The following is a 13,027-nucleotide window of genomic DNA, read 5'->3' as shown; positions in this document are numbered from 1 at the left end:
ACCTATGTACTAAAACGTATGTGCCCCACATATATTTTTTGAAGTCTGAATGATGCTACAACACTAAACAAAGAATGTTCAGTTTCAGTATACTAAACAGAAAAAATAAATAGGAGTTGATTCTAATTCCATTTTTTAAAAACTGCTCTGAACATTTTTAAAATATATTAGGCATCCTGTTTGCTTACAATCAAACAAAACACAGGATCACTAGATTCTGAAATGTAAATAGATCTATATCACTTCCGCAAGACACAGGGTAAAAATGAGATGGCAAATATCTCTTAACCTTGTGAAAATATTAACAACAAATTTTGCTTTAGCACAGCTTGAGAGGCTATCATTGCTACATGGTTCTGTTTTGTGATGCATTATGAGTTTTAAAGAAATAAGACTAAGAATCACTTTATAGATGTACTGGGGAAAATAGTTATAAATCTTTAAAAATTATCTTTTTTTATTGGGAAGAAACTCCAAGGTTTTGTGATTTTCTTGATAAAATGTTTCAATCCAACCTCCCAAATGCATCCTGTGGAGTTCAATATAAAGATACACATCTTCAACAAGCAGCTGCTTTCTCAATTTAATTTGCACAGTTTTCTCATGCTCCACTGGTGTGTTAAACGCTGCTGTACTCTGTACAAGTTCATCTTTGATAAACCCAACAGCTGGCTGCTTGCTTCCTACTGACCTTCTTAAAATGTTTTAGTACAAGTCACACAGTACTACAGATTTAAACTGCCATTTCAGTGTGATTGGCACACAGAGTATCATTTCCCCCAACCACTCATGTGAGGATGCCAACTTGACTCTTTATTAAAATACATATCAAACAGCTGAGACAATTTTGGTCCTTTTTAATATACGTTGTATATAGTTTTTTGTTCATTTGTTTAGCTGCACATACTTTAGAACCTTTTAATTAAGACAAACTGAGAAATCAAAAAGGACTAATTTTCCTTGTTACTTTACCATCCATTCTGCTTGGAGCTATGAAGACAGATGTTGATTAGGGAAAGGATCAGAAAACAAGCATCCCATAAATCCACCAAAAAACAAAGAGACAGAATTGTCATTCTAGCATAGAAGCTATTAATAGATTCTTTTAAATTTACATATTTTAATAAAGCAAACTAAGTAGAAAGCTACTTCTCAAAAAACTCATTTCAGAATGGGAACTATATTCATCAAATTTGATTTTGCAATGTCTTGTATTTGTAGTGCCTTTATAACATATTAAAAAATTCACTTCCAGGATGTTATTTTCATTCCTTCATTTATTCATTCAGTAATTAATTACTAAGTGTCTACTAGGAATGGAGCACCATGCAGGAAGTCTGGAAGTTACAATGATTTATGTGAAATGTTTGCAGCATAGGGTGTGGTACCCTATTATATTAAAGTATGTCTAATACTTCCTATAATCAGGTTTTTAATACCATTAACACAGGATAAAACACTCTCCCTAAGAAAAAAATTAAAATTTAATGGTAAGAATGTGCTGATGGTCTTCTCACATTAAATCACATCATCTTCTATTGTAGAATTTGTGGCTCCCATCAGAAACAGAGGGGGGAAAAGTCTAATTAGACTACATAATAGAAGTCAATTTCAAAACCTTTTTCATTCTTTCCATGCATTGTTCTTTCTTTTCATCTGTTTTGCATTTTAGCTACAATACTAAATAGCTTGTCAACTTTCTTGGCTTTTTTTGCCTTGATTAAAGCTAGTATTACATCCTTCAAACTATAGCAAGACCTGTCATTTCCACACTAGCCTACAGGTGAGTGTGAACATCAACACAAATAAAATGTTCAAACAGTATAAAAAAAACTTGCCAGGCTGCACCATGAAGGGAGGTGTCTACATACATGTAAGATCCACAGAAGTCAATACAAATATCTCCCAGTAAAACTAAATGGTTAAAGAGGCCTCCCTTTTCTTCATTCAGAAGAACTTTCCAAGTTATTTTGTGGACTATGTATTAGTATATATTATATATTAGTGTGATAAGAGAGCTACTTTATAGTTGCTTTTCAATAGAAATTTCAAATTACTGACGAGAAAAAAGGTAAAATAAACGCTCTTCCCTAAAACGAAGCTCTGTGTTTTCCAAAGCTGCCATACTTATTCACAACAATTTATCACCGTAAATTTCAAATCTCAGGACTAAAGAGTTACTAAGAAAGAATTTATGCAGTTGGTATTCTATGATTACCTTAAGTAAGTAGAATAATATTGGTGATAAAAATCACTAGTAGTAGCAGTAGCAAAACTAAGGAGATATTTATTAAAACACTTACTACACTCCAGAAAGTACACTGCTTACAGAAATCATCTCATTTAATTCTCTCAAAAGTGCTAGGAAACTGAGGCATAAAATGGTTAAATCTAAATTCACAGTTAGTAAGAAAAGACTAGAATTCAAATATAGGTGGTCCAACCTGGAAGTACACGCTTTTCATGTTGTACTAAATTCCCTAATTCTAGGCCAAAGTCACTCCAAACATAAAATAATGCTCATGTCCACGATACAGACCAGAGACTCAAGTCAATACATCAAATAATTTGTTATATATTTATTTTATTTTGGGGATGAGCTTATGACAGACAAGAGGTAAGATTTTTAGTCATTTTTCCTAAACATCAACACAGGGTTCTGTAAGATTCCATGGTAGACCCTATGCAATCCCAACAATCTTGTATGGCAATACTTCTCAAGGCCCTGTCCACCAATTGAGGTAAAAATGAGAAAAATAAGAAAAATATTTCTTACTTTACTAAAAAAAAATTATTAAATTTAAAAGACTGTCCTTTATTTTGGGATAAAATGTATCCTATCCTTTTCAAGATGTTAAAATATGAAAAATAATGGTGATCATTTGTATAAGTTATTTTGTTATTCTTGTTAAAATATTAAATGTTTTGTAAAAATACTGAAATATACATATGTGGCAAAATAAAAAATTGAGCACCCCCTCTTACATGGGGGAGGAAGGTAAGTAGTGATCCATAAAATATAAAAGGTTAGAAACTACTCTTATACATCAGTCACCCATCCTAGTTGGTAGTCTCCTTAGAAAAAAACCATGAAAGATGCCAATGCTATGATGATGACAACTGCTCAAATGTGGTAATAAAGATGAGTGTGAATACAGTGAAAAGAACATAGGTCTTTGTGCCAGTTATCAATTTATTGCTTCTCAGCTCAAATCCACCCTTCAATATCTGCTTTGCAACAATGAACAGAATCCCTTCAGCATTTCTCCTTTACAGTAAGCATCATATCATACTAAGCTGTCTCAGTAGGGAGTGGTAGAAGGCACTGTAGGAGGAAGGGGCTTCTCTGCAGGATGGGAAGAGGACATCTGCCACTGCTCTGCCCCACCACATGCATCGTCCCTCAGTGACCCTGCAGGCCCAGGCTGGAGATCACTTTTCTGTGGGCCTCTCAACACAGACACCATACATTCCAGGCTTTGAACCACTGCCCAGCCACCCACTTGCCAAGAACTGTAGACTAGGTAGTGACCCAGGCAAACCAGCCAACTTCTCTGCCATCCAGTAGGCTGGAACTACACTTTCTCTAACAAGGCCTGAACCCCAGCCTTGGGGAAGGTGTCTTCATTCCAAGTTTGTCATTCCCTGGATACTCTCCCTCAGCCCTACGGTATTATTCTTTAGAGTTCTTTTATATCTTATGTTTATCATAGCTTAGTAATTCTTTACACTAAACATCCCCTTTTAAAATCACTGTATGGGTTCTGTTTCCTGATATACGCTTGAAGTCAAACAGATCTGAGTTCAGATTTAACTATGGACTTGTTCAAATTAAAACTATGTAATGATCTGAGCCTCAGGTACTACCTATACCATCTCTCTTATCTTATGGTCATTACTAAGATTAAATGGGATTATGGGTTATAAAGGCAAATGCAGATCCTCAATAAATGATCTTTTCTCCTCCCTGCCCTGATCTGTAGCCTCCTGTCCGTTTAGTCTATGCCAAAAAGACACAAAGAAGCAATCAAATGAAAGTGTGTAACTCAGAAAATCATAAATAGAAAAATAGTCAGAAGCATACTCATTATAAAGCAGGCATATTAACCCAACAGAATTATGACATCAACCTTCCAGCATCTGTCTCCTTGAAAATTCCATCCTGATTGGGACATAGTTCACAGCTAGGGGAAACACCACATTTACAGGCATCGCAAAACCAAGGTTCAGTGGAGTTTTCAGAAGCTGAACTCATAATAGAGTCACTCTCTCCATCAACTCCATAACAACCTAAAAGAAAAAAAGAGAATGATTAAATAGAGTTTATTTCTTAAACTCACATTTATAAAGTTACAAAAGAAAAAGGGAAAGGAAGTAGAGAAAAATTCTGAAAAATTAATGGTTTATAAGAATATTAAAGTCAAAACACATATGTGAAATCATTTTATAAAAATATTTTTTCACCTACCATAGTATATGCAATGAAATAAATGACTCTTTAAGATAATTTTAGACCTACTGGAAAGCATTACAGGAGGAGGAAATTTTACGGTTCTTTAAAAAAATTTTTAATTAAAAAAATACATAAAAATATGCGTTTTCATTAAAAAGAAATCAGAACTATTTAGTCTAGGAACTATTAATTAGTAAATATTTTTGAGCTCCCTTTGTACTGAACACATATATAAAAGACCATGATCATGCAAAACATACAAACAAAAAGCCTCTAATCTAATTTTGGAGGTGGCAGATTAAAACACAAATTCATACAACCACAAATGCAAAGTTAGTATTAGTAAAAGGAAAATAATACAGAAACACGCACACAGATAAATTAAGTCTATAGAACAATTTGAATAGTTCAGACTAGAGTTAGACAAGTGAGTTCTATTCATAGCTGAGCCAGTCTAGAACTATATAAGGTATCTGATCTTTTTAAACATTTATAATTCTTCTATCTTCTGTAAAAATGTATCCATAACTGAAATGAATGAAAAGAGAATACTCTTTTCCCTCTTTTCATTCACTGATAACTCGAGATTCTGAGGGTTAAATTATTTAAGCAGCTAATGTGATTTAAAAATTTTTAAATATCCCCATGAACATACCAAACAAAGAAGATAATGTAGCATAGTTCTTTACATTTTAGAGTAGGACATCAACTATTATTGATGGCTTGTAATAAAGAGTACCTCCCTGGTGACTACAATAATCATGACTCCTAAATTGTTTTCTTTTACCTAAATAGTGCTGGATATACCACAAACTTCATATTATCTAACTCTTTTTCCAGAAAGGAAGACACTGCCCTAATGACAAAACATACTTAAGAAAAATAATTTAATGTATATGTAGTAATTAAAAAGATTACAATCTTATTCTAGTTCCAATGTATGCCCCATCATCTTTAGGCTTGGGCATTTCTCTGATATCCTAAGACACATTTATTTCCTGTCAAGACAGGTCACTTCTACATATAGCCTATAATCAACCTTCCCAGGATACTTTTCACCAGGTTTATTCTAAGAGGGTAGTCTTAGTGCCAAACTCGAAAGTGCACTAAGTACCCAAAGTACCCTTCAATAAACTGAAGCCATTAAAAAAAACACTGTGAGAAACATATATAAGTAACAAGCATCTCTCAAAAGGACTCACCATGTAGGTAAGTTTATATGCATCCAATGTAAGATCATGTGATTACTGAAACTGGTTATACACTACACAGACAACAGGAGCCTGTTGAAAAGCATCTTCACATAACCACCAAAGACATCCAAGTTAAAACAAATAAGTAAGTATGTAAATAAATATTGAGTTGAACAAGTCACTCAGAAAGAAAAAGACCCATACACATTAATAAATAATTTTAAACTACCAACATTAATTTACTAGATGTTGTTAATAGGTCAACAGTCATGCATAAGTATTTTATTCACACAGTAGTACCACTCCATATAGATTATATTAAAATATCCTAGTAGGCAGAAAACTAAAAAGTTGCTTGCAACTGTGATTTACATAAGCTGCCTCATGCAAATCCCTTAATTATTGCCAAGCTTATGTTATTCAAAGGCTTTATAATGGTGAACCTTAACATAATCTGAAAAGTCATACGAAAGAATGCCAGAGAAAAGATTTTAAAGGAGCTAGACTATCATGCACAAGATAAGAAAAGGAATCAAACTATTAATTTCTTTAATATAATTAAATTGTGCTTGGTAATAATTAACAACTTCATCACTTCTGTTTAGATATACATGTTTTAAATGATAAATTATAAAATGAAAAAGAAATAAAATTTTCTTCTGGGGGTAGTTATTATTAACCATCACCAATAGAAGAATATTCTTCAGTAAAGGCAACAGTAAGCAAAACATTTTATTCAAAAAAATCATAAAACAATAAAAACAGTCAATTTGATTTCTCAAAAGGTTATGCAATACTACAAAGAGAAAAGTCTATTTTCTTTACAAAATAATATTCCTTCGAGGCAAATTCTTTCATTTGTATTCACACAAAGTCCCAAGATAATAAAACCCCCAAGTGACTATCCATTTTATTCATCTCATTCACCAATATCAAGGTAAATCACAGCAGTTCACTCTTTTAAAATAAAGCAGTTTCAATTCTAATTTTTAAAGAATATACCACACACCTGACAAACACCTGCATAATGATTAAACCACCTACAAACAACCTGAGAAGTGATTTCAACCTAGGAAATTCCTACTTTGTAACCTAGAAGACTGGTATTATATAAGCACAAAGAACAACCAGCAAGTGGAAAAGTATTTCTTCTTCAGCTTCACTGCCCTTGAAAAATAATCCACACTGTGTTATTACCTTTATAGAGTTCTTTACTTGCCACTTTTCCCCTATTTCCACTTTGCCCTGCCACTTTTCCCCTATTTCTCTGCCATACCTGTTGGGTTTACTGACCTCTAGACCAAAGTTCTAGCATTTATATCCACTCTAATCCATTTTAATTAATGACTAAATACATTTTAAAATATTTTTTTCTTCCACAGACAAAAGAATTTAAACTACCATAAAACAAGGTTTATTCTCTTCTACCTATCTAATTTTGAGTAAAAGATGCAAAAAGTACACTTTCAATATGATTACAGAAAAAAAGTCTTTTTTTATATGGGTAAACATATAAAATAAAAAATTTATAGATATATAAAACCTATTTCATATAGGCTTTTCATGTTTTTAAATGGGTAAACAGAGAAAACATGGTTCTATGGCTGTCTAACAATCAACCTCTGGGTAGTACATGCAACTTATACAAATCATATTTAATGCAAAATAATATAAAATGTGCTTACAATTGTTTTGAGTTATACAAGAATACGTATAATCCAAATCAGTGGAAATATTCCCATTCAGCCTGGCATGGGAGACCAAAAGACCTACAGTCTTCTACTTTCTAGCGATGTAACTGTAGACAAACCGCATCTCTGAGGCTGAGTTACCTCATCTGCAGTAAGTATTTAACATCTATTCTAACTATCTCTCAGTATAGAAAATTTAAGAACAGGAACAAAAAATTTGCCATTTTAAAATTTAAAACATTTTTCTGTACTTAACATCCTATCACTAGAACTCTGATTACAAAACCCACTAAAATAAAAGATTTTAAATTGAGTAATATTGTTGCTTATGAGAAAAGAACTTATAACATGCATGATACCTGTCACAAATATATCCTAAAGCATAAAAGAGCAAAAGTGCCTGCTCACATATAAAGTCCAAATGGTTATAACTTGAACATACTTTACTACCCAATAAACACTCATAAGAATATATTTTTGCATATGCTAAGAAATAAAAATAGTCTAGGGCTAGGCTAACAGCAGACTGAAAAATAAACAAAGGGGGGAAAACATCTTAGTAGACCTTATTTAATGCATTGCTGGCAAGTGTGCTACCTAATGATCTGTCACGTACTATGACATGTAAGTGACATTTTTCTTCAGACAGTACAATCAATACATCAGGATAACTGACATCACAGTCAGGGGTACCCTAATACAAGCCAGTTACAAGATCTTGTCACAAAGGTGCTTATACTAAGTGACAAGCTGCAACCCAAACAGAAAAGAAATTCATCTACATTTAGATGAAATAAGTACTCTGAAAAACAGACAGTTATGCATTTAATAACCACATTTGGAAAACTATCTTTTAGCAAAATCTCAACTTAAAAACTTACCTAGGACTTCCCTGGTGGCGCAGTGGTTAAGAATCCGCCTGCCAATGCAGGGGACATGGGTTCGAACCCTGGTGCAGGAAGATTCCACATGCCGCGGAGCAACTAAGCCCCTGCGCTGCAACTACTGAATCTGCGCTCTAGAGCCCATGAGCCACAACTACGGAGACTGCGTGCTGCAACTACTGAAGCCCGCGCGCCTAGAGCCCGTGCTCCGCAACAAGAGAAGCTACTGCAGTGAGAAGCCCGTGCACCGCAATGAAGAGTAGCCCCCTCTTGCTGCAACTAAAGAAAGCCCGCGCACAGCAAGAAAGACACAACACAGCCAAAAATAAAATTAAGTAATTAATTAATTTTTTAAAAAACTTACCTAAATTATAATTACTTAAGCCATAAGTATATTTTTTTTAAAAAGGGAAAAAAGAAAAAGAAATGATAAAGCAAATACACAAAAGCACTAACTATGGTTGTCTGGATATTAGGACTGTTAGAAATGTTTTATCTTCTCTCTGTTCTATAGTTCCCACATTTTATTTACTATTCATGCAATATATTATGAAGGAGAATTAGCTTTCTCTAAGATAAAACATTTAATACGCTCATGTTCAACCATGAAACGTTTAAGGAAAAGTTGCATGGCTGATTTACAATACGGAAGTCTGTCACTTAGGCACCTGATTAAAAACCAAAAACATAAAACCTAGCAACACTAGTTTCCTATTATGCCTTAGAAAATTTCACTTCTTCTGAATTCATTAATTTTAGATAAAAATTCATTTTGGAACTTTAAAAGTATCAGAGAAATATCTACATATGTGTATAAAAATGAACATTCTAAACTGTGAAAAATATTACAAAGTTAAAAGGTACAGAACAGGGTGGAAAAAGTATTCGCAAGGATGAAAACTATTTGTAACACATATAGCTAACAAAGGATTAACATTAAAAAAAAAAATTCCAAGAAGTCAATGAGAAAAAGACAGGAAATGACAAGAGAAATATATAGAAAGTAACAGAAAAAAGAAAATAGCCACAGATACCAAACTTCAATACAAATAAGGTGAATGCATAATTAAGAGATAGTCTCCAAAATATTTTTTTTAATTTATTAATATGCAGTGTTGCAGAGTTATCAAGTAGTTTGTACACTGTTGGTAAGAACACAAATAAATACAGTCTTTTTGAAGGGCAATCTGGCAAAGTTTGTTAAAAGTTTAAATGCACTTACCTTTTGATTCATTCTAGGAATCTACCCCACAGAAATTATTACATGTATATGACATACTTGTTAGCACTATATATAAGCAAAAAACTACAAACAAAAAAAGTAAATACATTATGGTTGAACCACACTATAGCTAAATACATACCATTAAAAAAATAATAATAAAATATCCATATGTACTCATGAAAAGAATCTCAAGATTAAGAGATGAGTGAGTGAAATAAAGAGATGAGTGAAATAAAGTGAGTTATACGGGAGGAAAATCCCATGGAATTTATCTTATTTATTTACTTATTGCAGGGCAGGGACTGTGCAAATATGCATATGCATATGTGCACACGTGCATGTAAGTAAGAGCCTGAAGAAAGGGGCTCTTCACTGGTCAAATCTGGACAATCTAAGCATCACAAAGAGTAATGAGGTTGTAGATGATAATGTGTGAGACCACAGTAATACTGAAAAGGATAAAAGGGGAGAAGTTCTCTACAAAATAAATGCTGCCTGATAAATGTAGAAGGAATGATAGAATTAGAAAATCCCCACCCTACTGAGACTGAACCAGGAAGAAATAGAAAATATAAACAGACCAATCACAAGCACTGAAATTGAACTGTGATTAAAAATCTTCCAACAAAAGTGCACAACCAGATGGCTTCACAGGTGAATTCTATCAAACATTTAGAGAAGAGCTAACACCTATCTTTCTCAAACTCTTCCAAAATATAGCGGAGGGAGGAACACTCCTAAACTCATTCTATGAGGCCACCATCACCCTGATACCAAAACCAGACAAAGATGTCACAAATAAAACTACAGGTCAGTATCACTGATGAATGTAGATGCAAAAATCCTCAACAAAATACTAGCAAACTGAAACCAACAGCACATTAAAAGGATCATACAGCATGGTCAAGTGGGGTTTATTCCAGGAATGCAAGGATTCCTCAATATACGCAAATCAATCAATGAGATACACCATATTAACAAATTGAAGGAGAAAAATCATATGATCATCTCAATAGATGCAGAAAAAGTTTTAGACAAAATTCAACACCCATTTATGATAAAAACCCTCCAGAAAGCAGGCACAGAGGGAACTTACCTCCACATAATAAAGGCCATATATGATAAACCCACAGCCAATATCATCCTCAATGGTGAAAAACTGAAACTATTTCCACCAACATCAGGAACAAGACAAGGCTGCCCACTCTCACCACTATTATTCAACATAGTTTTGGAAGTTTTAGCCACAGCAATCAGAGAAGAAAAAGAAATAAAAGGAATCCAAATTGTAAAAGAAGAAGTGAAGCTGTCACTGTTTGCAGATGACATGATACTACACATACAGAATCCTAAAGATGCTACCAGAAAACTACTAGAGCTAATCAATGAATTTGGTAAAGTAGCAGGATACAAAATTAATGCACAGAAATCTCTTGCATTCCTATACACTAATGATGAAAAATCTGAAAGTGAAATTAAGAAAACACTCCCATTTACCATTGCAACAAAAAGAATAAAATATCTAGGAATAAACCTACCTAAGGAGACAAAAGACCTGTATGCAGAAAACTAGAAGACATTGATGAAAGAAATCAAAGATGATACAAACAGATGGAGAGATATACCATGTTCTTGGATTGGAAGAATCAACATTGTGAAAATGACTATACTACCCAAAGCAATCTACAGATTCAATGCAGTCCCTATCAAACTACCAATGGCATTTTTCACAGAACTAGAATAAAAAATTTCACAATTTGTATAGAAACACAAAAGACCCCAAACAGCCAAAGCAATCTTGAGAAATAAAAACAGTGCTGGAGGAATCAGGCTCCCTGACTTCAGACTAGACTACAAAGCTACAGTAATCAAGACAGTATGGTACTGGCACAAAGACAGAAATCTAGATCAATGGAACAGGATAGAAAGCCCAGAGACAAACCCACGCACATATGGTCACCTTATTTTTGATAAATGAGGCAAGAATATACAATGGAGAAAAGACAACCTCTTCAATAAATGCTGCTGGGAAAACTGGATAGCTACATGTAAAAGAATGAAATATGAACACTCCCTAACACTATACACAAGATTAAAAGCTAAAAGGGAGTAAGACCATGGTCCACCTAGAAAAAAGATAAAAAACAAAAAAATCTACGTTATTTGGACCAGGTCACACATCATTACATATTTTTTCAACCCAGGTTCCAATTAATATGGGTGCATAACAGTGTCAGTAAGACTTGACCCAAAACATCTCCAGGATATATATATGCTGATCAGGCTGCACATTACTGTACTGAGGATTATTGTTACTTTTCCTCAAAAGAGAAATTCAACCATGTAACCAAAGATTATTAAGCAGGGTTTGATGTGTTTTTTTTTCTTTTTCTATTTAGTAGACAAGACTGCTACAAAGCTAGTGGAAGATGAAAAAGTCTTCACAGATCTACTAATCAACACAATTTCTTAGTGATGCTATCCAAATGCTACTGAAAAACCTTAAATGGAAAAGTCGGGAGTATATCCATATTAAAACAACCCCTTCTCAAACAAATAGGGATATTTGGCAAGGAATCTTTTGCACTAGTAGATAAAAATGACCTACAGGAAATTCCATTAAAAAGGATCCCAAATACCATATTTGGTATGTTTACTAACAAACAGGGAATAACAATTTTATTAGAACACTATATTAATCATAACTTTAATCCATTAGGTTTATAAAAATATACATTGATGTTTAATAACACTTCTCCTTAAACCAAAACAGATCATTTAAAATCTCCAAAACTAGGAATCTTTCAAGATATTAGCTCTAATACTACTACTAAGAAAAGAAAGAAAAGCTACTAAGAAAGTGAGAAAGAGAATTATATAATCACAATCATACAACAGAAACCCCAAAATTAATGAGAGAAAGGGAAAATTACACTAAAGGAAGAAAGTAGTAACAATAAAATAAAAAACTCAAGATTTATTTTTTACTTTGATTTACAATTTGCATCTTTAACTTTGAATGTATCTGAAGTTCACAGAATTAACAATACTCCCAACAAAGCAATTATACTACAACATATTCAGTTTCTGAATAGAGAAACTACTCAGTTTCTCTATTTATTGTTTTCCCTATTTATTTTTTCCACATATTAGCTTGCTCCCAAAAAGCCTACAAAGCATCACACTCAGGAGTATTAATTTCCCTTTCCGTGTCTTCCCTTCTTCCTTCTCTCATAATAAAAATAGTTCCCCTATTCTAATGAGTTAGTCTTGGGAGAAAAATGAGCAATCATTAGCAAATGCTCAAGTGCCATCAGAGCCATTTAAATGAATAACACAAGAAAAAATGCTACATGACTTTATAGACACAACTTGCTTTTGACCTAAATGAAATTACCACTCAGTTTGATAATCTTCTTTGTCTGCCTTGACTCAGAAAGATTTTTTGGCTGTTTCTAAAAAATCAAACCTTCCTTAGAAAGAAAGTAGATTTGCCATTATTGAGACTATTCATCTGAAGCACAAGTATCATTATGAACTTTTAATAGCTCTAGACACATCAGGAGAACTAATGGGGTGTC

The 13,027-nt window shown here is 33.3% G+C and overlaps 1 protein-coding gene across 8 annotated transcripts in view; it reads right to left on the bottom strand.

Annotated features, from left to right (window-relative positions):
• Positions 1-13,027, bottom strand: part of PHF14 (PHD finger protein 14) — a 198,273-nt gene that overhangs the window by 164,177 nt on the left and 21,069 nt on the right. For all 8 annotated transcript variants that reach the window (XR_003432009.1, XR_003432010.1, XM_027102544.1 and 5 more), the window contains exon 5: positions 4,131-4,290. Coding sequence is in view for 6 of the 8 variants with exons in the window: in XM_027102544.1 (XP_026958345.1) it covers positions 4,131-4,290 (160 nt within the window). In the remaining 2 variants the exon portion in view is untranslated. The remainder of the gene's footprint in view (positions 1-4,130; positions 4,291-13,027) is intronic.

Source organism: Aethalodelphis obliquidens, unplaced genomic scaffold, assembly GCF_003676395.1.
Source record: "Aethalodelphis obliquidens isolate GAN/ISIS:26980383/991018 unplaced genomic scaffold, ASM367639v1 scaffold5, whole genome shotgun sequence".
NCBI lineage: Eukaryota > Metazoa > Chordata > Mammalia > Artiodactyla > Delphinidae > Aethalodelphis > Aethalodelphis obliquidens.
This window is presented reverse-complemented; position numbering and strand designations above follow the sequence as displayed.